Below are 27,460 nucleotides of genomic sequence, written 5' to 3'. Positions count from 1 at the left end.
AAGGGGCAGATAGGCGGTGAAAGCAATAAGAGTGGACAGAACGTCTGTCTGCTATCTCAGTGTTTCTGTCACAGGCACTCAGAGGAAGATAGAGTGAAAATGGTGGGATTTTCTTTGTATAAGGTTTTTGAGCAGTAATTTGTATCTAAAGTTCCCAACTAGTGCTAAAATGGAATGAATAATCTCTTAAGGCTGCCCTATCCTTACTGCTCATTCCTATGATTCTGATAATGGAGTTAGAAAGAAGAGAAAAGGAAGAAAAGCAGAGTAGAGATACTGGCATATTGAATGAATTGAAAATGAGAAGTAGATGAGCTAGGACCAAGTTGTGATAGTGATCTTATGAAAACAAACAAAAAAAAACATCCCGAGAGTCTACATTAAAGGCTGAATAGGAGCAGAGGTAATCTAAATAAGCACAGTAGTTATTCCATGGAGAAAGGGAAAAACAGACTTTTAGACAGGGCGCAAGTTCTGTTAGGTGTGTAGTGTTGTGCAGAAAGAGGAAATAAAGGCAAGGTTTACAGATGGAGCCAGAAAGGTATGAGGTTGCAGAAAGATGGGGAAAGCGACAAGGGCCCAACAATTACTGTTTTGTGCATAAGAATAGCTAGGGATATGAAGTAACCAAAGAAGAGTTTAGATAAGCTAGATACTATTTTATTTCCTCTAGAGAAGGAAAGCAATCAGTAGCCCACTGCAATAGTTTTTTTAGGATAAGAAGGAATTTGTCTAAAAAGCACTCCTTCAGGTTTAAGAAATAATGAGGAATGTTGTTAGACTTGAGAGTCAAGATCCCTACATTTATTCCTTGGCCTTTTGTTTTTTCCTGATCAACCAGGGCAGGATGTTTCTGGAAGGAGAGCAGTAGATTAGAAAAACTGACTTAGAATTTGTGCATGACATTTATATTTAATATATTCAGTAAAAGGCATTACAGAATGCAGTATCGACCTTCGCTGTATTCCTTCACTTGCGGTTAATTTCCCTCAAAGTTTTCTGAAGTAAAATGCTGATGATACAGTATACGCAGAAGCTAGTGTATAGATACAGATACAAAGACCTGAGGAATTTGAAGTGCAAGTAGCTGTGGTTGTTTCATTCAGATTAATTTGCGTGTTTTGCTTTAGTGCTAATTTTACTTTAAATGTAGCTTCTTGCTTCTAAATATGCTTAAGCTGTTGCCTTCTAAAAAAGAACATGTCCAACAATGCTCATGCTGCAAGTTGTCCCTGATATGCTATTAAGTTTATGTTAATTGGTGAATTTTAATGTTCTGTAAATCAATAAATCGATTTGCAATGTCTTTATTAATTGGTCAAAATTATTTGTAAGATGTGCTGATTCAAATGACACTATCAGACTTTTCATTTGTAATAAATTAGACGCTATTCCGAGACTTGAAAAGAAATCCTTACTAATTCAAATTCTTTGTCACGTGACAATTTTATTTTCCCTTCCTTTGAGTCACTGCAACCAAAATATCATCTTTAGTAAAATCTTGTTTTCAGGATTTGAGGTTGTATCTTTCTTGCTGCCTGTGATGATACTATTTTCAGTCTGAGAGGATGCTCTCTGATGTGAAGAACAGAGTGTAAAAATATTACAAAAGAGAAAATGGGACTTTTTCAAAGAGTGCTGTGTGCTGTGATGCATTAAGATTCTTGTTCAGCGAAACGCATCATTTGCAGTAATGATGTGTAATACTCATGTAAGAAGATGAGTATTTGTGACCCAAACTGCTTTGGTGTTAGCTAAAAACCAGCAGAAAAAATCACTCTTATTGTACTACCAAGCTAACAAAAATAGAAAAGAGATCCATCAAGTTGCAGTATTTTACTTGTCATGTAGAGTCCTAAGCCACCATTTTAAGGTAAAATCAAAAAGACACCTGTAAAATAAGACCGTATCAAATCAAAAGATTTAAGAAAATAAATAAATTATATCTATCAATCTATATGTCACAAACTATACTCCTCTTTGAACTGCAGGATCTTCCATACAGAATTGATGTGGCCTTAATATGAAGAGTAGTTTATTCTAACAATCAGACATTTGATTTTAGACCTTGATAGTGTCATTTTTATTGATCTTTATACAAAACTTAGAATTAAATTTCAATAATTTGGCCATGAATTACCTTATAGGTTGTACAGTAGTATCAATATATCAGTGTGATGACCCTTATGGAACTACTTCTGTGTAATGGTTATATCCCTGAGATATAACTTAAACAAGAAATGCAGTGGATGACTGCTTGTCCCTTGTAGTTAATATTCTGGTTAACTTTCAAGTGTTTTCTTATTTATTTATTTATTTTATTTAGTTTAGTTCAGTTTAGTTTTAATGACTAATTAACATTTGCTGTTCTGTGGATTAGATCTCCTTGCTCAAGCAGAATCTGGAGATGCAGCTTTCCCAGTCACAGAGCTCTTTACAACAGCTGCAAGCCCAGTTCAGTCAGGAGCGTCAGCGGCTGACTCAGGAGATCCAGGAATTAGAAGAGGAGCATCAGCAAAGGCATAAGTCACTTCAGGAAGCCCATATCCTTGCCTTTCAAAATATGGAAGAAACAAAGGAACAAGAACAAAAGGCACGTTAATATGGATATTCCTTGTTGTGTAGAAAATGTTGCCAATTTAGCAACTCAGATACACGTGGAAAATTAGTAAAGAAAAGTATTTTCATAAATACTAAATTTCCTTTTCAGATGAGTCTTACAGTAACATTATTGTCCAGTTAAATCTGACTAGGGCATATTGAAAGTCAGCTCTAATACTGGCATTATTTCATATCTTGCTTTATATTCTAGCAGCTTGTTGATAGTTATATAATGATGCATATTTATTTATGCACTCGCTTTATGTGTATATATAGTATATGTGTGTGTGAATATATAATTATTACCAACACACACATTTCTTAACAGTACTTTGAGACTGTCATCTATTATATTCTAGGTTTGATTTGAAATAGGCTTATTTTTATTTTCTATTATATGTATCAAATTCTGTTTGTGCTTTCTGGTATTTCCAGGTGATTGACTCATTTTGTAACATGTTCTATATTTTCATTGTGTTAGAAATTGTGCAAACAGTTTTGCAGTTTACAAGATAATTTTCATCTCCGTAATTTGTTAAAACCTTTACTTAAGCAAAGTATCTGAGGCGTGACATTGTTCTGGAAGTGAAATACAGAGCATAGTGGTTAACAGTGTGTATATCTTATTTATTTTTTTAGTTGAAATCTGGAATGTACCTGTGCAATGAATTTCCTAGTTGTCTGCACCCAATGCTGGATAACTAAGTGAGAGAAGAAACTATGAGCAACATCAGTGCCTTTTTTTAATAGTTATTAGAGTATGACAGTACTTGTTAATTTATTGTCTCGTATTTCATAATTTCCAAGACTACTCTAGAATTAATCTTGACCGCTTGGATTTTGTAGGAATTAGAAGAACGTTTACAACAAAAGCATTCAGAAGAACTTCAGGCACTGAAAGAAACACACAAACAAGCCATGGAAGGTTTCAAATTGGAGATGGAGCAGGAACTTCAGACTCTGCGATTTGAGCTGGAGGATGAAGGAAAAGCTATGTTAGGTACAGTTCTTTTTCAAACTTGCAGTTGGATCTGAAAATATTATTTCTACTCTTACAAATATTTACTCACGCACACACATGCACACACTTACCTGTAAATATGTATATGTGTACATAATGTTACTCTAGTGCCTTTCAGTTTTGATGTAATTGTTCCTCTTAAAATGAGTATAAGCTTTAACAGGTAAGTCAAACGTTCACATTTGAATATCTTGCTGTCAAGTTGTTTTTGGAAGGATTAAGCAACTGAATTTCCTGATGTATGTTTCAGAAAATAGAAGGAATAAAATGACAGGGCAGTTGATTGGATTTATGTGTGTTGTTAATTTTTAGGGCTATAAACCCTAAGACTTCATCTCTGAGGCAAAGAAATACTTGGGCAATGCACTGATTAGTGATTTCATTGATACACTGAATTTGGAAATTAGATTGCATTTCGTATGACAGGAAGAAACTGAACTGTGCTTGGAAGGATGTAATGTTCTAGCTGGTTTAAGGAATATGAAACAATAAATAAGACAAAACCATAGGAGAACAGTGCTTGATCTTTATTTATTTTCTCAGTAATGTAGATGAAATGCTATTTTTTTGTTCCAGAAATGAAACAGGGTTTTCACAAGCAAGTTATGTTTGAGCACATATTCTCAATCTTAACATATGTAAGATAGATATACACAGATGATAATGTAATAAGGTAATGAAAAGAAGAGATAACAGTACCATACTTCTTACTGTTCGGCACTTGAATACTTCTGCATAGTTTTGCATTTTTTTGCTAGATCTATAATTTAAGGTGTCACCCCTGCCACACATACACGCACACACGCTTTTTCTGCTAACAAAGCAGCAAAATCAGTTTTGTAAAGGAATTGGAATGAGGCAAGGAAGATGTGCTGATTGGACAGACTTTAGGAGTTTCACATGTATAGAAAAAAAGTAGAAAAGATGGCATGATACTGAGCATCAATATGAAAGACAAAAAGACTCCCATGCAAGGCAGGAAACACGGAAGAGAAGACAAAGCATTCTGGAACATAGAAATAACAAGGGTAGTATGAAAAAAATATTGCATCACTGCAAATAAGTGTGCAGAAATTATTTTCCTTTTCACACAGGAAGGAAAAGTAAAATTTTAGAAACACTGCAGAGAAAAAGTAACAGCATAAAATGCATGCATAGATTTTTTTTTTCTCAACAGCTGCCAAAAACAGGATGTATGAGCAATAAAATAATAACATACATGTAGAAAGACACATTTCTCAAAGGACTGTGACATTTCACTGGTGTTTTCTGTCTTACCCCAGTTTTCTCTGTCAGTGTTATGTGTCAATCAGTTATCGCTGGGGATGCTGTGGGTTTTTTGTTTTGGTTTGGTAGTTGTTTGTTGTTTTTTTTTTGTGGTTAGACATGAACAATTCTCCTCTGAGAAATGAATGTCTTACCTTGTACAGTGCACATCAGAATAAATTTCTTTCCTGCCAGGAGAGCTTGTCTCCATTGCCAGAAATCCATCTTCTTGTACTAGTTCAGCATATTTTCCGCTTCGTTTACCAAGCACTAATGAAGTACAGGATCAGGTTGCCCAGGGCTACATCTATCCTGGCCTTGAACCCCTCCAGGGACAGGGCATCTACATGTCTATGAATTGTGCTTCCCATTTGGCTGAGTTTGTATAGGCGGAATTGTATTGTTAAGAATAGAAGTGTAAACTAAATAAGTATATAATAATAGCTTTAGTCTAAATTCTGCCTGAATCGGACATCCGTGCTACGTTAGTAACTGTTTATTATTATATGGGGGCTTATTTCGGACCCCACTGAAACCGGTGGAATTTATTTCAGTGAGTTGATGATGATTTACAGACAGTAATTAAATCAGTTAAATTCTGTAGGTCCTAACTGAATTTGGTTCATATGTAACAGACGTGTTAATATTGTCATAGTAGCTGATCTGGAAAAAAACAAGTTGCTTGAGTTTGTTGGGTCATCTTTTAAGTAATCAAAGAGTCTCAGAATGTTTTAAAAGGCAATTGATGCATATCTTACCAGCAAAGTACAAATTTAATAAATATGGGGATTTCATAAATATAGGAATTTCAAAAATACGTGAATTGAATGAGATTTGAGTTGAGGATTATATCCAAATTCTGCATAGTGCAGAGGAAGCTGATGCAAAGAGATTTTTTCTAAAACCAAACAATTAATAGTTAGAAAGGCAAGCATTACTGCTGAAAAATAGCATTTCATCCTTGCTTCTGATTGACAGTAAAAGCTTAGTATGTATCTAGCCAAGGATGTCACTAGGGTAGAGAAAATAATTCTCTTAAAATCCTTAAAAAGAAATCCTAAATCTCTCTCTGATTTAATCCATGACAGTAAAAAATCCAGATAACAAAGTCTGGTAAACAAGAACACTGGAGATACAAAAAGGAAGTGGAGAGTAATTACTAAGGTATAAAAAAACATTCTGTCATCACAAAATATCTGAAAGAGATAAATTAATGGCAAGGAATATGTAACTTGAGAGTAAATGACATTTGGAAATTGTTAATGCAGAAATTGTTAATACTCTGATGTACAGAATGTCAGTCATGGCAAATAGAACTTTTCTCCAGTTAGATTTTTTCCTCTTAGTCCTGACAAAGATGTATTAAAATATCAGAACAAAGCAAATAGCAACGTTTACAAATAAGACTTCGTTATAGATCTTATTTGAAGACTTGCTCTTTAAAAAGATCTTACAGGCTTCCTTTTACAGAAGCTTTCAGTATCTATAGGTGTAGATGGTTGAGTAAGTACACGTAAAACCCGTATACAAAAATGAATGATTGTTGTATTACCTATTTGTAAGTATCAGCAAACAACACAAGTATTTGCACTTGGAAAAGTAGGTCCCGTTTTCAGTTCTGGCCATAAATATTTTACATCATAGGTTATGATTTTGGAGATAGACAACTCACCATCTTTTGAGACACAGCGAACTCATCATTCTAAGATATCTTCTAATAACTTGTATTTTAATACCAAATAAATCTGTCTTAAAACTTTGTGGTTGCAGAGCTTAAGTGAGTTCAATCTGTTCAACAGAAATTTCATGTGACTAATATAAGCAGTGTGTGTTAGGTTAGTAGCAGTACTTGAAGGAGCTTGACTGTTATTGTTAATTAACGAATAACACTTGCAAAATAAACATTTCTTTTTGTTCATGGTAACTAGCTTCCTTGCGCTCAGAGCTAAATCATCAACATGCGGCAGCAATTGACCAACTAAGGCACAACCATCAGCAGGAACTGGTAGCTGCCAAAATGGAACTTGAAAGAAGCATAGAACTTGGCAGACGACAGGTAGGAGGCACTTCTGGCAATTTACCATAAAACTATATCATCGGTATTTGTTATCTATTAGCTGGAGACAGAAACTTGTGAAATGTAGGGTGGAATTTAATCTTTCAAAGTCAGTCAGCACCAACCAGCAGGTAATGCATCCCTACTGAACTCTCTTGCTTGGCTTTGTCTTACTTCAGCAAACTTTGTTAGGAGCCTCGTAAAGACTGCCATATCAGGGCAGTTTCCTTTTAGAGTTGTGCAGCCATCTGAGAGCACACTGAATTTCCTTGGGAGGAAACTGCTGATTCTCACAAAACTGTACTCTTCCTCAGCGGCCAGCGGGACTTAAAAAGGAAAAGTTATTTCTCTCTTATGACTAGTGATATGCTTAAGAAGTGGTTTCTTAAAGATAAATGATTGTCTCAAACTTAAAATATCTTTTATTTTCAGGAGTCAACTTGGAAAAGACAAATTAACTTCTTAAGAAACCTCACTACTTCCAACTTGTTTCTCATATAAAAACTAAAACCCCAAATCCATTATGTCCATTATGGGCTACCAATGCTTTCAGCGGCAAACTGTTTCCTTCACTTTTATCTGTCCTATTTTTTTTTTTTTTTTTTTTTTTACTTTGCACAAGATCAGTTTTTCCATTAGTAATTGAAATTCAGAGTTTCATCTCTATTGAAAAGAAGGCAGATTCCTGAAAATAAGAAAACAAAAATGTAACTTCTTTATTTGAATATGGGATCGGCATTTCAGGATTTATTTCCCAATAGCCCAGTACGAGAGGGATGTCGTGCTTTTATAAGTATGTTGTTATAGAAAGCAGTTTTAGTTGCATACACAAAGGAGCTCAAGGATAAGCCTTTTATTTCTACTTCTTCCCCATGGGATTTAAAGCATGAGCACCACAGGCAAAAACGTAGTGCTGTCAGCCATGAAAGAAAACATGGAGGGTTTGTTAGGATGTAATTTCAGTGTACTGTGTTTAAGCCTTGAGACACCTAAACATGTAAGAAACGAAGTGAAGTTCAAGAGCATGTGTTTGATCCAACCAAATGCCTGGTACTTTCGACCTCGGCACAGCAAGCTGCTAAGCCATTGCTTTAGTTGTACTGAGGACAAAGCAACCAGTTGTGTTTTCATGTGTGGAGATGCCCATCAGTTTACAGGATCAGAGCTGAACTAGATACATAGAAGTCAAAACACGGTGGTTATATTTCTTAATTTTTCAAATACTTAAATATGTGGACATTTCCACTGCTTTTTCTTGTAACTTTCATGTAGTCTTTTTGTAGGGAGGAAAAGAGTTATTTTTAAAGCTTTATCATTACGGATATATAGTAAAATTAGTGCATTAGGATATATTTGTGTTTCCTGGATGTGTGAAGACAAAAAACACAATTATACATAAAACTACTTTGAAATCTCCTCAGCTTTTCTATCTTTACAAATGATTAATTATTGTGAAACTAAGAAGTGGAAGGGATAGAAATGGAAAAACCTAAATAAAGATTAATGTAATTACAGATTGTTTCTAAATTGAGGAGAATCATTATAAAAAACATTGGAATAGGATCTAAATGAGCTTCTCAGCTGTTAGCTGCGTAAGAATTTGTTGTGTAAAAGTAATGACTTTAATTGATTTATTGGACACATTGTAAGTATTACGTAATATAGAAATGATATTTTGCACTAAGAAAGTAAGATAACAAGCACATACCAATATACATGTTATGTCTAGGCAAGTATCTTACCTAGATGGGTAATTTGGAATGTATTGAGCTGTGAGATATTTATGACTCTTGTATCTATATGTACATTAGATATTAAATTTCATTGTCTTCATTGGTACAAGGCACACATCTTGCGCTGTTTTGTACCGCTGTATGGTGTTGTAAAGAGAAAATCAGTTATGACTTCAGCTTACCCATATCATAGTATCACAGTATCACAGTATCGTGCGAGTTGGAAGGGACCTTAGAGATCATCGAGTCCAACTCCCAGGATTCGAGCCTTCTGTGTAGCAGAGCGGCACTTCTACCACTTGTGCCACAGGGGGGATTCGAACCCCGGGCCTGCAGTGTTGCAAGCAGCAATTCTACCACTGCGCCACCGGGGCATATGTTGTAGAAGTAGAAATTGCTAAATGCAAGCCCTGTCATTTGTAGTTGTATTTCTTTTTGTTGTGTGCGTGGGCAAAAGGAAAATGTAATGAACTACACAAGCTTTAATGCCAATTACAGTTTAAATTCTCTCACAGATGCAGTTTTCTTGCTATCTAACTTTGATTTCTTCATTATTTGTACTTGTATGCAATAGAAAAGAATTAAGCGTTGTATGGAAAATTCTGGTCGGCTTCCACAAACAACTGTTGTGCTTCTGAGAGGCAACTGTTAATTTTTGCTGCTGCTACTTACAGGAGAAGGAATTTTTATGCCGAATATCAGATCTACAAGATGAACTGAGACATCGAGACCATCACATAGCTGAACTGGACAAAGAGATTCTGCATCTTCATGACAATATAAGTGCATTGACCAAGGAACTAGAGTTTAAAGGGAAAGAAGTCCTTAGAATACGCAGTGAATCTAACCAACAGATCAGGTATGATTTTTTCCACTTCAGACTGAAACGTGTATTGTCTAATGTAGTGTTTTCCATAGATACCTCACCATTTGCAGCTTTTAATTTATCATTTTAATCAAGTGATGATATTTATTGCCATTTTTCATTCAGAAAGGCTATGCCCAATACTGGTACAGTTAGCAGATACTGACATATAGTTAAGCTGCATTTCGATAACACATTTTGGTGTATTTTAGTAACAGTTTACTCAGGTGTTTTTGTTGTTGTTGTCCAGTTGTTGTTTTTTTAATTCATTATGTTTGTTTATTTTAAAAAGCATTAAAGGAGATGCATTTTCAATGAAATAAGCTAGGAGGTTGGAGGACAGTAAGTAGTTGGTTCTGATGAATCAGTAATTCCTTTCTGTGTTTTCTGGTATCGTGTAGAAGTCATTAAAAGAGTGGCAGAAAATCATGATGAACAAACCAGTCTGATTTTAGAATAACTCTTTTTTTAACAAAAAATAAATTAAACAGGATGCATGAGCAAGATTTAAGCAAGAAACATGAGAAAGAGCTGGATGTCTTGACAGCAGATCACATCAGAGAGAAACAAAGCATGCTGGCAGATTTTAATAAGACCCAAGAGCTGCTCAAGGAAATTAATTCAGCTTTACAAGTTTCGTAAGTTTTGTTGCATTAAGAAAGTTTGTATGTAGCTGTGTTTGAGTCAAAATTAGTTCATTCTGATGTCAATAAGTTACTGAAGATACTGCAGAGGTGAAGAGGTACAAAAAACTCACTCAAATATGGGGTCTAATGTTGCATTTGTTGGCACAATTCTTGTAGGCTTTAGGATAGTTTAGCAAGATAATTTTTAAAGATTTGAGCAAAAGAAAATTGAAGTAGGAAAAATATTAAGTCTGTGCAGTTCTTAGAATGTTGGTTAAAGTGTGATTTCAAGAGTTTTGAGTTTCTTTCACAAGCATTAATATATCTTTATATATCTTTTCTGAGATTACAAAAGTTTCTTCAGCAAGCTTACATTAGTTCAGTAGTGATGATTTAAGTTTGATTATACAAACTGAGTGATACAAACATTTTCAGGTTTGCTAACATAGGGAAGATTAATTACTAAAATTGATTATATGGGCTTAACAGCTACTAAAGAGTGCCTCTGAGACAAAATGCCACTTGCGGTTGGACCACGTCTGGGGAGAAGTGGTGTAGTTATATGTCGTCTAATCAGTCTTCTTGTCTTAGCCACATACTTCATTCTTTTTCCCTGTCTGTGATGTAACCCATTTGGTCTGTAACCCAGAGCTAGGAGATGTGGTTTAGTGGTTTTCTGTAGGTATGGTAAAAGGATGACGGCTGGACTTGATGATCTTGTAGGTCCTTTCCAACCTTGTGATTCTGTGATTCTATGAACCTCAGATGTCTGGCTAGGGCTCCAAAAGACATTGAGAACTTTCTGAAAAAAAGTGGTCAGTGAGAGATTTTGGATTTGCAGCACAACACGTAAGGCAGAGAAAGTAATTGGTTCTGAGTGTGTGATAGAAAACTTTTCTACATAAATATCAACTAATAATGGCCAGTAAAGCCCTAAATTAATCTAATTCTCTCTTAACACTGTGAGCACTCAGAAACTGTAGGAAGCTCTGCTTCTTATTCTTTTGCACACATATGCACACATATGCACACAGAGCATAATACAGTTACACTCCGGGCATCTGTATACAGCAGCTTACCATAGCATAAAATGTATGCCCAAAAATTAAGCCATCTGAGCATATTTTTGTTATGCTGAGTCAAATGCATTTTCTGCAAATAAAAAGGTTTTTGGGTGATTTTTTTTTTTAACATTCATAATGTATTATATAAATAGATTACATAATCCCATCAAGTTATGTACAGGTTATTTGAAGGTTATAAATATAATCTAATGTGCACTGTGCTTTCAGTAGCAACTGAAAGTCAGAATTGTATAGCTGTTTCTGAGGAGGAAGTAGTCACCTCAACTGAAAAATGGTCACTTCAGTTTATCTTGTGGAATTAAGTTTGAGCTGACTGGACACCTTAAATTCATAGGATTTTCTTAGGAATACTTTTTTTCATCTGAGTTTCTTTTTGAAACTTGGTACACTGAGTTGTGTGAAAGCAGAATATGTGAGACTAGTATTTTAGTAGTTTCCTTTAGAGCAATGTTTAGCATTATGAACATTGTTTCAGAAATGAATGCAGATATATGAAGTCATCAGGTGTCTTTAAAACTAGTTATTTAAGAAGAAACCAGGAGATGTATGCAGTTACTTGTGCAGTTCGTCTCTCAGTTGGCTTATTTCACTTCTCTCCTTTAATGCTTTCCCACTAAGCATTTCAGGTTTCCTATTTTTTTCTTTTCTTTTTTTTTCAAGAATCATGGCATTTCTTTTAATTCAGATATCCTAATATCCGGGTTTTATTGCTTTTCTCTTGCAGCTCATTCCTTTATTTCAGCTCTAATGGTACTAAGTTGCTTTTGCGGAGAGGAATTAGTTACCTGTTAGTCTTCACTGTTCTTGGATATCTTTGTCCCAGTATGTTCCACATGAACTGAGGAAGATGGTGCCAGATTTATCTATTTTTCCAGTATCACAAGCATGCAACTTTATTGAGAGTAGTCATCTATTAAAGGAAAATCATACTGCTTGGTTTTTCCTCACCAAATCACTTGCCAGCTTTTGAAATTTACATTAATGTTAAATACAGTGCAATGTAGTTCCTGTATCATGCATAATAACAGTCTCAGTTATGTGTTCTGTTATTGTATTGTACACATATTTTATTTGTGAGTGCCTTCTTTTCAGTCTGGCTTCCAAGAGGCCTTTTTTCTAGCGACTAGTACTGCATGCATGAAGAGGTTGTGAAGTTTATAGAATTTTGCCCAAAATGTTAGTTACTATAGCAAAGCTTTTGGGTTTTGTTATTTTCAACTAGCCAGAGCTTAAGTGGCAACACAGAAATTAATTTACTTCAGGGGAAAAAAAAAGTCATTTTCTGTTCTTATTACTTGAACTCTCTTTTGCACAAATCATAACTTCGATTCACGTATCATTTAGCACTCAATCAGGCTAAAAGGGGTATTTTTTTTTCCTATAAAGTTTAGAAGAAATGGAAGAAAAATATAAAAACAGAGAATCAAGACCAGAAGACTTGCAGCTTATCTCAGAACTGAAAGACCTAATTGCAGAACGGGACCAGCTCATAAAGAAATTGATTGTAAGACTTTTATGCTCTCTTGGTTCAATATCTTAATAAGTACAAATGTTAATCTAATTCACGGTGTTCAAAATGCGTCTAAAGAACCAGTCCTGATAGCTTGTATTTGTATTCTTTAACACACTGTCCGTGTGGTTCCACCGTCTCATAACAGTAAATCTACTAAATACAGAATTTTGCACAGTCAATCACAATACATTATTGCAAAAAAAATACTGCAGTATGACCTTGGTCAGATATATTCTATCTGCAGGCCTGGACTAAGAAGCTGGCCATGTAAGCCATATAAGAAATAGTCTCATGAGTTATCTGAGAGGGTTTGAAGAAATATATAATAAGAGTTCCAATTTCTTGATGCACTGAGTTTCCCAAACTCACACCTTGGCAGCCTGGTTCAGATGAATCTGACTAGATTCTAACTCAGGAGCAAGAAGGAATAAGGGAAGTTCAAATTAACTATACTGAATCTTTACCAATGCACAATTAGAACATATACAGCAGAACTGCATAAATAGAAATTATTTAATATTTACATATAATAATGTATTTAACATTAAATATGAAATGTAGTTTTTAGAAGTATCAGTTTCTTTAAAAAATACAAGCATAAATTTATTTGAGATCACTTTATAGGCAGATTTGGCCACTAAGTGGTTGAGAATGCATAAAAAGAAGTTTCTATTTGTTCTTCTTTTTAGGAGGACAAAAAGTTCTATCAGCTGGAGCTAGTTAACAGGGAGACTAACTACAACAAAGTGTTTAATGCAAGCCCTAATGTTGGTGTTATAAACCCATTGGTGAAGGTATGTTCCATGGACTTCATTGCTAAAGTAAAAAATAAGAAATCTAAAGTTAGCGTATACTAAAAAGAAGAAATGTGTGTGTATGTGTACATATATCAGTCTTTATTTAAAGACAAGTTCAAAACAAGGAACATCATTCTCCATTTGTCTTCCCTGATTTTTGTGCAGGTATTTCTTTCGTGTATGTATGTATGTATGTATGTATGACATAAAATGCAGCTCCTCCTCACAAAACTCTAAAATCAAAATAGAAAAGGGATAGAAAGGCTGCGTAGAGCAGAAATGTAGCATATGATAGTGGCATCCCAAATTAGCTTTAATTTTCACTGTTTCTCTTGGCTGCTTTGGAAAATGCAGGGTTTTTTTTTCAGATGGTGCAGAATGGAAGGTCACTAGAAAGACAAAGGGAGAGGGGGCATGAAAGAAAAGAAATAGGGGCAAAAACAGGAAGAAAAAGAGTATGGGAAGGACATGGAATGAGACTGAGTGGAAAAAGAGAATTGGAGAGGTAAACTAGGTAGGGACTGTAAGGGCAGCAGAAGATGGAAATCAGCTTTCAACCATAGCAGTTACTGTCACATCCTATATAAGTAAAAATACCTCAGTAACAGCCTGTTCCAATTCTCTCCATCCTGGTGAATAGCAGCCCAGGGAGGCTACTGTACAAACAGCCATAGTAGCATCACTGTCACTTAAAAAGCCAGAAGCATTCCTATATGAGGAACATAAGTAGTCTGCAGTTGAGTACCTTCATTCTGTTTCTTTTCACCTCTTAGAAAGTCAGAATGAGTTCTCTGACATTTCCTTCCTTCTTGCAATAATTCATAGATTATTTCACCTGCATGGAAAGAGATTTTTCCCAGCTGTAGAGGTAGAACTTGGGATGGCTCTGAAGCAGAGGGTAGCCCAAGGGGTACAACGTAAGTGGCCGAGGTGTGCAGTGATCAAGGTTAACAGTGGCTGCAAAGTCCACACTGGGGATAAACAGTTCATGTCTGTCAGAGAATGACTGGGCTCAAAACATCCTTTATGCATTTGGGAAGTAGATAGCATAAAAAGTCTGGTCAAGATTAAATTCAGTGTTGATGCCTCCTTTAATATATTTGCATATCAGTGACTATATGTGCACTATGTGCCTAAGTTCCTGTTACAGTTAAGGGATAATTAATTAATAACTGAGGAAGCATGGTGTGCTGTGGTCTTTAGCTTGGAGTAGATGCCCAGTTTAGGGTCAGCGGAATTTCTGTCTTGATTTCTCTAGGCAGCATTGTTCCCAGTTGTATCAGTTGTGAAGATTATATGTAGACACTCAGATTGCCACGAATACAGGCACATATGGGATGAGTTGAAAAAAATGAAGATATACCAAATAAAGCAATATAGTCTTGCACAATTCAGGGTTCTTTGACATTAGAATAAATTTCTCAAAGATCTAGATTTTGGTTATCAATTAAGGGGGTTAACTAGAACAAATAGGATGGTCTCTCCCTGTCATTTAAGAGATCAGGCTGTATTATTTAGCTAAGCTTTATGTTTTCACTTCAGATCAGAGTATTTTCACATCTGCACAGACTGCCATAAATTGTCAACGTTCTCCAACACTTCTCAGGAGTCCAGCACTTCTGGCAAGTTTATCTGCTGATACCTAACTTTTATGCATATCTGCATAAAAGCATTCAGTAGTCCCGATATTGTCTCTGCTAGGCTTGAACTAATTTGAATTCTTTGTTGTTGTGTGAAAAGTTGTTTCAACATCTTGGAAGTTTGTCTGAACCACTCCTTTATAAAGATGTGAAATTTAATCACTGAGCATGTAAGCTTGTGTTCTGTGTGAAATCTGACGTGCTTGGGAAAAGTACTTCAGCGTCAGATTTCCATAGTGATCATTCATATATTCTTATCATATGCCTCTATCACTTAAAATTGAGACTCTAAAAGTCTTATATGACAGAACATTTTAGTTTTTCATTTCATGAACTGTGGAATGTGTTACTTTATTAAAGCACTTATTACATTTATTAGAGAATGAATTATACAGAGAAACTGAAAACTTCATTCTCTTTGTAATAATAATAATAAACCCCAGAAGTTACTAATTAATACAGGCTTTTGCACGTTACTGCGAAATTACAGCCATTGCAGTATGTATTGGAGTTTCTCAAATGTATGCAATGGATCTGTTTAGTATGATGCTGTTGAATCTGATGTTTTGTAATACTTTGCATGAACTTCATGGAAACAATACTACAATACTCACAGTCTTTCTCCAGATTTGACTGCTTTGGAAGTGTAGAGTGCTTTATAGAAAATAAAATACAGTCCATAGTGTTTCACAAAGAACTTAATAGAGATAAATACATTTTGCAGAAATAAGCCACTTATGAAGCGCACAGATTTAAATACAGCTTGGTTTACACACAGTTTTAATTGCATTGTATAATACCTTACAGTTGTTTTCCATACATTTGGCTACTTTTAGTCTTACCCAACAGTTTTCCTATTATGCTGTTATTTCTTGCTTGTTCGGCCTGAAGAATTAGTTTAAGCTTTTGCAGCTAGTGGTCTTCCACTGCAGTGATTAAAAAAAGACCATTTTTCTAGTATAACTTTCTGTTCAATAAATATATATTTAATTTTATGTTACAAGGACATGCTCCACTGCACTATACTTGCAGTGCTTTCACCTCTCAGCTTTGGAGTGGGCAGGTGCTGAAATCAAAGCTAGCAGAGAACTAAACAGGGACTCTGCCTCCATTTCAACTCCGGACACTCGTGAATAGAGTAGCTTTTCTGCTGACAGTATTGATAATATACTGAGTTAATAGATAATTCATGAGAAGAAATGAATCTTTTTTGAAAATAGGGTTGGTTTTTTTTAATAATCCTTATCACTGACATGGAATATTCAATAGAATTCAGGAAACACATGAGGTATTTTGTCAGTTATTTTTGAAGACCTAGAGAACTATTTGAAGCATAGTTATACATTAAAATATCTATAAAAGCAGATAAATACTGATTCCTTCGTATTATGTGTTATGGAAAGTAAAACAGTTATATTAAAATAAAATCTGTCAGTATTTCAAGTCCCTTGAATATCATCTGTAGTATACAGACTATTAAGAAAAGGAAAATGTTCAGTTGTGCCATCTGGTGCCCAGAAGCATTAGCTGGAGTAGCATTAGAAGCCCAACCTTCTCTTTGAGCAACAGATGGAACTCACACAGCATTATTTTCATCTTCAACAGTATTGATATAATGCTTGCTAACTATGGGGGCATAATGACTTTAAAAGAAATGTAGCTGCTTCTCTGGGTTCCGTGCCTTACTGAGCAAAATGTGAGTCAGTATTGAGGTGAAACTTGTTGGAGAGATTTGGTTTTTTTTCATCATTGAAATTTGCTGTGATTATATATGTCAGTAAAGCTATTCCACTACTACCAAGAAAAGACAAATAAAGGTGAAAGGTAAATTTGAGGAAAGCTTACTATCTTTGGTGTCTTAAGATGGGGCAGAACGTTACATTGGGAGATCTTTAAAAATAATGTGCTCGTTGATTATTATAGTAGGTCTTAAGTAGCAATTTGAAAAACAAAAACAACAAAAAAAAATGTGTTGTTCAGTTCTGGTCAAAACAAACAGTAGAACTGCATCTAGGGAAAAAAAAAAAAAAGAAAAGAAAAAGGCCACTCTGTCCCAGCTGCTTTCCTTCTTGCCCAACTTCTCCCTCTCCCATCAAAAAGCCAGAAAAAAAAACCCAAAACTGAATTTGCAGATTTCCTCAACTGTCCTGGTACAAGAAGCCTTCCTTATATTTGTTATTTTTAATGCAGCAAAAGAAGAAGAACGATAAATCAACAAACAGGTTTGTGAGTGTCCCCAATCTAAGTGCTCTGGAATCTAGCGGAGTGGGCAATGGACATCCTAACCGCCTGGACCCCATTCCTAACTCACCCATCCACGATATTGAGTTCAACAGCAGCAAACCACTGCCACAGCCAATGCCACCCAAAGAGCCCAAGACGTTTTTGAGGTGAGCGTTGCCTCACCAATGTTTTTGTTCTTTCTCAACTCAGGAAAATTTTGCTTTTGTATTGAGCTGAATCCCACTTGCTTCATGAAACCTTTCAGAGGTACAAGTAATATTACGGAATTTTCAATTTTTACACTATATTTGTAACCTCTTTATAGTATTCCTTTTTATTGTAGACCTTATTGAAATATATTCTCACTTTTTCACAAGTCTTGAAGTTTGAAAACCTCTCTAGATACCTTTACAGAATTCATGTGCTTCCAATTGTTTACATATATGAACAATTGTTTTAAATGTTTGTGTTACTTGCTGATTGTCATTTAGAAATCGTTACTAGCACAGAATTTCTTTTATTCAGTATTGTGTGATAATGGTTTTTATGTTAGAAAACGATTTTCTGTGCTATGTGAATGTTTTGTGTTTTCCCCTTGCCTCACCTATAACAAATTATAGGCAAACTTTACTGCAGACACAGGAAGGGTATATGCTTAATGCTGAGCTTCTGGTAACTAAAGTCAGCATGGAAGTCTAAAATCATTCTCTAATGAATCGATACAATTAATTGAATTATTATTTCATTTCTTAGAGGTAGGATTTTGATCTTTTTGCTTTATTTGGCTACATATTAAAGGCACTGAAAAAGTGCAGTGTGCTATATTTAGTTGGTACTGATCTCTTACCTCCAAGCTGGTGACTTAAAGCAATGTGTAATTACCAGATCCATACTTGGCTGTTTACCCTTTCTTTTCTTTTAATGTGGAAAGCCACATACCCAGCAACCACTTACTATTAAAGGAAGCAAATAGTAAAATGCAAAATGGATAAGTAAAGAGAACAGTCTATGTCAACTAAACAGTTGTTTGTTTTTTTTAAATACCATCTTTCTTATTTTTCCTGTGCATGTGATGTGCATGACTGTGCTCAGGTACCGATAGCATGCATGTGCATGAACTCGTGGACTGTGATGCTGGAGTTTCCATTCCAAATTGTTTTGTGTTTTGTATCACCCAGTAATACAGCAGGGATTATTTTATCATGGATTCTTACTGATAAGGAAACTTGATTGTATTACGAAGTTATGTTTTCTTGCTCATTCAGTGAGATTTTAAATGGTTCAAAGGGGAATCAAATACTGTTCGCGATGCAGCAATTTATTTTTCCCTAGTATATTAGAATATTTAAAATACATGCATGAGCAACAATGCAAGTGAGATCTGTGATCAGTGTACAGTATGAGAATAGTGTGTTACCAACCAGTCTCTGTGAGCACATGTCTAACAAATATGATGCTTGCATCATATTTCCGGAAATTTAACTTTACCACAGGAAAAGGATGCTAAAAGAGGACCTTCTGCAGACACACTTTTCCTAGAAAGCCCTTTTTATTCTTCTGATGGTGCACAGCTGTTCATGAGATTTTTAATTATATTGCCCAAAATCTTATTTGCCCGCGCTGTAATGTGGCTTCTGAATTGACTTGTCTGTGCTGCTGATGCTCTCCAATGGAGTGGATGATCACAGGTTCTATAGGGAGACATTAAATGGTATCCAGAGGCACGCTGATAACGAATCCAAGGAAAAACAAGATTGTTCTACACTTGATATTCTCTGTGAGAATCTTTTTCCCCTAAGTTGTGTGCTCCATTTAGTTGTGGGTTAATATCTTTTTCTTTCTGTGAATTTAGCCCTCCTCAGACTGATGCTTCACCAGTGGCTTCACCAGACCCACAACGCCAGGAGTGGCTTGCCCGATACTTCACATTCTGAGAGACGATTTGTTTTTGTGGCACAGCGTGATGTGGACTGTTTATAAGAGCATGACCTTAAGTAAACCCTCATGTGAACGAGCTTTCCTGTAATTTGTCAAACACTGTGAATGAGAAAATACTTGTCTTTCTGATTTGAAAATGCACTGTATTTCATGTGATATTTGTTGGAATCACTTGACATGGTATTATATAATGTGTGTAATTATTATTTTTACTTAAGATGGAAGGATCTTTAAGCTTTGTAATTACTACATAATAAATTTTGGTAGAACAAACATAATGCTTTCCCCCTTTTTCCTATAAATGTGTTTTCTTTTATTTTAGGTAAGGCTTCCTCCCCCCCAGAAAATCGCATGGTTGTTATAAATACAATGTAATTTGTGAAAGGAAAAATTCTCTCCAATTTGGGCAGGGTAGGTCTAATCCATCCCAGTTCTATTCTGTTACTTCGTAGCATTTCAGAAACTGTCCCCTTCTAACATTTTTAAAAGGAAGAACATAAATTCTGTGGAAATCAGCGTAGAAGCTCAGAGTGGGAAGGCCATAAAAAAGAAGCCAGAATTGTTTCATTGGGGCAGGGTTTTGACACCTTAACCGATGCCCATGAGACTTTACCTTCTAGTTATTATCTAACAAACTGTGCATTTATGTTATGAATATTAACAAAGACATGCTTGGATCCTGTAGAATACCATACTACGTATCTCTGCATAAATCAGGAGTCCAAGTTTGGGGCATAAAGTCTCGCTTTAGATAAAATTCATGTCTGAAATGGTAAACAATCCAACTCAAAAAAAACTGTTTGCTATTTATACATACTAGAGATACAGATCTTTAAACATTAATTTCCTTCAGTTGTCTGTATTAAGAGTTTTATTGTCTGATATACGAACATGGGTTTTTTTTTCAGCTAGTGAGCATGATTCTCCAGTCTACACCTTTTATGATGCTGGTGTTGCTCCAGGAATTTGCTGCGGCATATAGAAAAAGCCTGTTGTCTCTTTTGTATTTTTTCATTCAATGATTACCACAAAGTAACTCACACTGGTAGTCTCAGGGAGAAAATTGTCTCTTTGTTTTATGAATGTATTTTTAAGCTAAATCTCTTTATCTTTTAAAAGCAGGAACAATTGTTTGAGTTGTTAATAAGGTTTTAGTTAGCATATACTAAAGTCTCTACCTTTAATATTTCACCTGAAGACCTAACTACATCCTTTTTTTTCCCCCCTGTATGCACAAAGGTAAATACCCAGATGAATATACTTGCTAATTACAACGAGTTTTATATGTAGTATATGTATAAATGAAAAATTTGTATGTTTTCATATAAACAATATAAAATATTCTAAATGAACATTTTAAAACTTCTATCTTATAATTCTGCTTGAAAAATCCACCGAAAGCTGTTCTCTGGTGATGCTGCTGTGAACTGAAGATGTATACAGGAGACTTTCTGTAGCTGGCGCACTCAAATGGAGGTGATATGCAACTTTTTAATTTTAGAAGAAAGCCATATTGGGCAAAATGTCAGATTTCTTGGCTGTTATCAAAATAAAATACACTAGCTCATTTTGTTATAACGTTCTGAAGTGAGTGTTGTGTATTTTTTCTTGCACACTTTGCAAAGCATATGAAGGGCCTTTTTCTCCCGTCCTCCACTTCATTGTATTTTTGTGTATGTAACCGTGAACAATATATGTAAGGTGACGATGTATGCATTCACTTTAGCTGCTCATATTTTTAGACTTCAGTAAAAGGTGCGCTCGGGGTTTCTTTTTGCTAGAAGGCATTTGTTTTTACAAGGAGAAGAAAATTAAGAAGGTACAAAGTCTGCCAAAGTCAGCAGCTGTTTCACTATCACAAATTACAAACTAGTCTCTTAAAAAAACAACCTGAAGAAAATAGGCAAAAAAATGAGTTTCTACCAAATGACATCGAGAACTCTGTAATGTGCTTTATAAGAGAAGTTAGCACTTTGGATTAATACAGGAGCTTGGCTTATCACAATATGATTGTAATATCCTGTGTCCAGTTCTGCAGTCCGTAGTCTTACATCTTGGGTGTTTTCTTGCCCTCCTATTTGTCCAACAGACACCTCTGAGTTAAAGAGGGGCAGAATTAGAGTGAAATTGTATGGTATTATTTAAAGCGGTGGGGAAACATCTTGACCCTCAAGAGCTCTCTTTGCTATCTGAGTCATTAAATCTGATTATCAGGACTTGGTATCCCTCTGACCTTCAACAGTTTTATCCAGAAAGAAATTAACAATGAGAAGTCAAAGAGCAAATACAAAATAATGTAGTTTAATCCTTACTGTGCTTTCTGATGGAAGAAGGAAGTAACAAACTATACATGACACCAGGGCAAAATGCAAAAGAATACTACATTTAATCAGAATGTCATAATAATCTGCCTTCAGGCAGAAGTTTGGCCCTTCAGTCTGGATTGCTTAATTTACTTCTGTGATGAGAGTGAAACCCGGTGAATCTTCAAGGTTAGCAGAAAAAATGCTCCATTTTACATACATACTCTCATACCACAATGAAGAATTATGTCACAAAATCTGCATGGCTTTGTTCTGCAGCAGGAATTGGACCTGGAATAATAGAATTGCTCAGGTTGGAAAAGACCTTAAAGATCAAGTCCAGTCATCAAATCCAACCACAACCTGACCATACTACCACAGAATCACAGAATGACCTGGGTTGGAAGGGACTTCAAGGATCCTAAAGTTCCACTTCATGTGGAAGCAAAATCACTTTTAGGTTTAAAGCTTCATTAATTTGCGGTGTATTTTAAAATCATTGTTTATAAATATCCATTTCTTTAGATACTCTGCAGTAATTGGAAGTGCCTGTAGGTAGCACTGGGATCACGTAACAAAATCTGGCAGCCTGGCAGTACCAGAACTTCTGCCTGACTGCTTAAGCCTGACTATTAACAACTTGTTGCCTGGCTTACCATTAGGCTCCTTAACTACCCTCCTTTACTGCGTTAATGCTTATCCTTTTAAAGCTCATATGCAATTAGACTTTATCTACTGTTCAAACTGCACCATTGGGCCTGGACATTCTAAAGGGTATCTGTCAATTGCAACTCAGTTATTTTCAGTTAGCTGTGTTATCACGGCCTGCTTGCATTAAAGAGCAGTCTGAACGCTGTGAGAAGCAGCTGATGCCAGAAGTGTTGATACTAATGTTGCTAGGAAACAAGAAGAGCTAAGCTTAACAATATAAAAGTATAGTTCCATAATAGCTACCAAAATCTGGCCTTATTATAACAAGATGTGTTCAGTGATCAAGCCTACCAAATTGAAGCCCGCAGTCTAACTGGAAAGTTCAGAGGGCAGCTAATACTTCAACTTGGACAGCAGTCCCTGAGTTTTCACTACAGTTGGAGACCACCAGTTGTAGTGCCTGGCTGCATAGAGAAACATACCATACTGCAACCTGTAAATAGGAGACGCAGACACAGTTGCACCCGACAATAGAAAAGAAGCTAAGGTAGCATTTAAGCTCAAGTGTTAAGATCAGATGAACAGCAAATCTCATTCATCCTGCTAAGTCTGAATCCTCACCTAACCTGTGGGATCCGTGAGCACGTCTCGGCATCCATGCAGTCCCACTGGTAACATCCCAGTCGCATGTTGGATGCGTACTGCTGCATTGGCTGACAGTTCTTGTACTCTTGAGACACTGCCAGTTCCATGACACACACTCTATCCTGTAAAACAACAACAAAACAAGCAGTTTTAAACCCATGAGCCACCTCATGGATTTCCAAATGAACACAAGGATACTTTTGGGAGGAGGATTTTTTATTGACCAAGCATTTCTTCATTAATGTGTGAAGCCCACAGGTGCTGCTAGTTGTCATTTGACAGGTATAAATATTTCAGGCAGGTTTGGTCGTTTGTTTGTTTTTTCTTTTTGCCTTTGGTTGTTGATTGTTCTGTTTGATTGGCTTTTGTTGTTGTTGTTGAGGGGTTTGTTTGTTTAGGAACCACTACCTAGTCGCAGCCTTTACACAGCAATGACAGTCACTTGCTCTGTAGCTGCAATGAACTGCTCCAGCTGCTGGCTGTCTCTGCCATACAAGAAACCAGCTAACTGATGACCACAGAATCAACATAGAATCAAAGAATCTTTACAGTTGGAAAAGACCTGTAAGACATCTAGTCCAGCTGTTGACCCATAACCTTCAGTTCCACACCCTCAACCTCTCTGGGCAGCCTGTTCCGGTGCTCCGTCACCTTTACTGTGAATTTCTTACGCACATTTGTGCAGAACTTTATGGGCTTCAGTTTGTGCTCGTTTCCCTTTGTCCTATCGCCAATGTCTAAGTACCTCACAAAGAAGTTACACCTGCACCGCTCACCCCGTTGCCGGAACACCGCCCCGTGCCGCTCGGGCGGTCTGCCTCCGGCGGGCGGATCTGCCGGGCCCGGCTTGAAGGGGCGGGGACGGGACCGCTCCTCCCGCCGCCGATAGTCGGAGCGGTGGGACTCGGTCAGAGGGGCGGCTGCGGTCCGCGCTGCAGGTAGCGCTGCACGGGGAGCGTGTTCGGGGCTCATACAACGTACTGCTGGGCCGCGCGGCGTTCAAATCTTGCCGCGCTGCTCGCTACGGGGCCGGGCGGGCGGGACCAGCGGCTGCCGCCGAGCGAGCGCGGGAGGTTTCACTTCTGCTCTGAGGGCGGGGAGAGACCCGGCAGGGCCCTGTCGTGCCGGCTGCGCCGAGGACGGGCGGGAGCGAGGAGAGCGGCGCAGCCCTTCGCAGAGGGGCGCCCGGAGGCTGCGGCACCGCCCGCGGCCGTTGTCTGTCGGGAGCCGCCATCCCGCCTCGCAGCCGTGAGGAGGTGGGAAGGAGCCGGTGCCCGTAGCAGCCCAGCCTGGGCCTGCTTGGGCCTCTCTCCGCCATGAGCTTTTCCCTAAGTTTTTAGCTTGCCTTATGACTTGATTCCGAAGCCTGTCGCTTTTTAACTGCTTTACTTTGCTTGTCCGGGCAGGTTCGCCATGGCGCTGCGCGCCGACCAGGTGAACCTCATTGGTCAGGTGTTCGAGTCCTACCTGCTGCAGCACCACCGGGACGACATACTCGGCATCTTGCGCCAGGGGGACGACGAGGCTCACTATCCCGTCCTTGTCGATGCCCTGACGCTGTTTGAGACCAACATGGAGATCGGGGAGTACTTCAACGCCTTCCCCAGCCAGGTGCTGCCCATCTTTGACAGTGCGCTGCGCCGGGCAGCCATGGCGGTGCTGCAGGCTGCCACGCCATCCCCAGAGCTCCGCATGAAGCCCAACCTCCACACCAGGATTTCAGGTGAGTGGCGGGCAGGGGGGCAGTAGGACAACTTCTCGTTGGTCTTTCTGACTCTCCCTGTGCTGTGACTCTTGTCAGTAGGTTATGTGAAGTTACATAGGCCATGGTCCCTTACGATGCGTATGCAGTGGTTAAAGGTTTGTTACAGGGTCAGGATTCAAACCACAGTCTTCTTGTGAGAAAAGAGACCAGTGCTTGGTCTCAGATCGTTTGTCCTGACAGCTGGAAGGTCTACCTGAAAGTTCTAGAGGAGGGTCTACAGTTTCTAGCTGCTTCTGTCGTATGACTTCCTCATAGTGTGAACTAGCTTGCAGCTCCAAACATATTCCAGAATAGGCAGAGTCCAAAGTTTGAGTTGTCTTGCAGTTTTATCTGAATTAGTTAAAATCCATGGTTAACTAGTAGTTATAAAATTAATTGTCAGTACTAATGGATTTCACTGTTTTTTCGCTACAAGTTCGCGTGCCATTAATCTTCACTGTTGGGAAGACTTTAGTGGCTTTAAGGTGAAGTGCGGGTTCTGAAGTTAAAACACCTGTTGTAGGGAACCTGGTTTGGTGTTGGCATGGTCCCATCCTGTCATTGCTGACAGTGACTGTTTGGAGCTGTCCTGTTAGCGCAGGCAGGAGGTGATGACCACTGTTACCCTCCCTTGCCCCATGTTTGAGTGCTTTGTAATCGTTTGTCTTTTGGCAGCTTGACCATAGAGATCATGCAGATGGCAGCCCCAGCTCTGTTTTGAGTAAAACCAAGATTTTGTGGAGTCATCTTTTTTTAATTAAAGAAGTGAAATCCCTGCTAGTGATGCTGAGGGAGTAAATTGTTCCTCAACAGTCTGGTGGTCTTCTGTGATAGAGTGACCAGCACCAGTGGATGAGAGAAGATCAGTCAGTGTCATTTACCTTGTCTTCCTTAAGGCCTTTGACATGATCCCCCACAGTGTAGCCCCCCTCTCTCACCTCTGCGTTGGAAATATATCATTTTGATTGAAGGGCTGTTAGAGAGATAAGGAATTCATAAGAAGCTTCAGTAAGGTGGACTTCTGCACTGTAAAGGCAGTTTGTAAGAAAGATGGAGAGAGACTTTTTAGAAGGCCTGCAGTGACAGGACAAAGGACAATGTTTTTCAACTGAAGGAGGGCAGATTTAGGTTTTCTGTAAGAAATAAATTGTTTATGTTGAGGCTGATGAGACACTGGAACAAGTCGCCTGGAGGAGTGGTAGATGCCTTGTCATCTGAAGTGGTCAAAATCAAGTTGGGTGGGGCTTTGTACAACCTGATCTATTTCCTGCCCATGGCAGAGGATTTGGCACTAGATGGTCTTCAAAGGTTCCTTCCAAACAAACCATTCTGTGATTGATTCTATGAATCATATTTGTGGGAATAAATGTGTTTTTATCCAGTATGTTTCACTAAAAATGCTGCCACTAAAATATAAACACCAGAAATAGAATTACCTCTCATAATGCATTTTGTCTGTGATTTTAGGGGGAAAAAAACCCCCACAACATTTTGCTACTTGCTTAGATGCCATGCAATTGGTGTTCAGCTGCTGACTACGTGATGTGCAAGGATGGCCCCTGCATTGTACAGAATATCGAAACACTCAGTACACTAATAAAAGAAGCACCTAATGAAGACTTTATTTGAAGTGTTCTAGGATGCATTTGAGCTGGGGTGAGGGAAAGCTGTTTGCTTTATGTTAGGGATAAAAGTGCAGTCTTGGTGCACATGTGTTGATGTGAACAGGTTACCTAAGGAGCTCAGAGCAGGACGTGGGCGATGTGAATAGGCACTGGTTGACAATGGGTGGTTACCCCTCCTTCCCTGAGGAGGGAAGAAGGTACAGTTATCTGAATTTTAGCATTGTATGAATTTAATTGTGCCACTTCTCTTCTTGCTGCAAATCCATTAAAGGGTTTTTCCTTACCATTAGCCCGAGCACTCATGTCAGCTGTTGATAGCCACGCTGCTGCTGGTAGTTCAGTTTTATACGTTATTACTAATGCACTAAGGCTTACTCAAAGAGGCACGCGCTCCAATAGTTTGTCAAGTAGTCTGATATAATCAGAGTGAAAACTCCCTTTTTCCATGTCCAGCCTCCGGTCTTTTGCAGTTCACTGGGATGTTCATAGTACATACCCTGCCAACAGGGCTGCAGCTCTCTCTGACGTAAGCTGAGAAACACTGGATTTTGATTTTTATTCCCTTTTGACTAAACTGAATGAAAACACAAACCTGTGGGAGAGCAAGAATTTGTGGCAGGTTTGGAGAAGGTGATACGTGGCTTTGTTACAGTCAACCAGAAAATTACTTTGTTTCCAGTTCTGATAATAGTTCATTTCTTTTCCAAATTACTTCCGTAATTCAGCTGTAATAAGCTGAATGTTTAATAATATTTTCTTTAGACAGAAGCAAAAAGTCAAACACTTTGCTTAAAAGCATCAAAGCAGAATGGTTCATGTCTGAAACAAAACATTTCATTTTGGAAATACCAAAGTAAGGACGTTCTGCCTTTTCCTTAACAGCCAAAGCTACTGAGCAGATTTGACCTAAATACACAAGTAGTGTTGGTCTCCTTAGAAAAATCATTTTCCAGCAGGTTTATTATTTACATCTCCATTTTGTGTCTTTGTTTTGGGAGAAAAACTATAAGAAATAATTTTAAGATAATTAGTTTAAATTGATGTTTACTAAATTCTACAGTTTCTTTTAGTCTGATGAAGAGGAGGCTGAGGGGAGACCTTATTGCCGTCTTCCAGTACCTGAAAGGT

At 37.5% G+C, this 27,460-nt stretch overlaps 2 protein-coding genes across 16 annotated transcripts in view; both read left to right on the top strand.

The window, feature by feature from the left end:
- The window catches only part of FAM184A (family with sequence similarity 184 member A), a 62,131-nt gene extending 41,182 nt beyond the window's left edge, over positions 1 to 20,949 (top strand). For 4 of the 13 annotated variants that reach the window (XM_072332995.1, XM_072332992.1, XM_072332996.1 and 1 more), the window contains 9 exons: positions 2,381 to 2,593; positions 3,448 to 3,601; positions 6,817 to 6,944; positions 9,352 to 9,536; positions 10,034 to 10,180; positions 12,640 to 12,757; positions 13,456 to 13,560; positions 17,394 to 17,593; positions 19,279 to 20,943. In XM_072332995.1, coding sequence (XP_072189096.1) covers positions 2,381 to 2,593; positions 3,448 to 3,601; positions 6,817 to 6,944; positions 9,352 to 9,536; positions 10,034 to 10,180; positions 12,640 to 12,757; positions 13,456 to 13,560; positions 17,394 to 17,593; positions 19,279 to 19,360 — 1,332 coding nt within the window. In that variant the 3' untranslated portion in view covers positions 19,361 to 20,943. Of the gene's footprint in view, positions 1 to 2,380; positions 2,594 to 3,447; positions 3,602 to 6,816; positions 6,945 to 9,351; positions 9,537 to 10,033; positions 10,181 to 12,639; positions 12,758 to 13,455; positions 13,561 to 17,393; positions 17,594 to 19,278 lie in introns of those variants that run through there. The other 9 variants (XM_072332998.1, XM_072333000.1, XM_072332999.1 and 6 more) reach the window with 7 other exon arrangements.
- Positions 20,950 to 23,805: 2,856 nt separating this feature from the next.
- Positions 23,806 to 27,460, top strand: part of MCM9 (minichromosome maintenance 9 homologous recombination repair factor) — a 44,093-nt gene continuing 40,438 nt past the window's right edge. For 2 of the 3 annotated variants that reach the window (XM_072331862.1, XM_072331864.1), the window contains exons 1-2: positions 23,806 to 23,901; positions 24,370 to 24,686. In XM_072331862.1, coding sequence (XP_072187963.1) covers positions 24,377 to 24,686 — 310 coding nt within the window. In that variant the 5' untranslated portion in view covers positions 23,806 to 23,901; positions 24,370 to 24,376. Of the gene's footprint in view, positions 23,902 to 24,063; positions 24,220 to 24,369; positions 24,687 to 27,460 lie in introns of those variants that run through there. The other variant, XM_072331863.1, reaches the window with a different exon arrangement.

Source organism: Excalfactoria chinensis, chromosome 3 (assembly GCF_039878825.1).
Source record: "Excalfactoria chinensis isolate bCotChi1 chromosome 3, bCotChi1.hap2, whole genome shotgun sequence".
NCBI lineage: Eukaryota > Metazoa > Chordata > Aves > Galliformes > Phasianidae > Excalfactoria > Excalfactoria chinensis.
The sequence above is the reverse complement of the archived record's forward strand: the minus strand, read 5'-3'. Positions and strand labels throughout refer to the sequence as shown.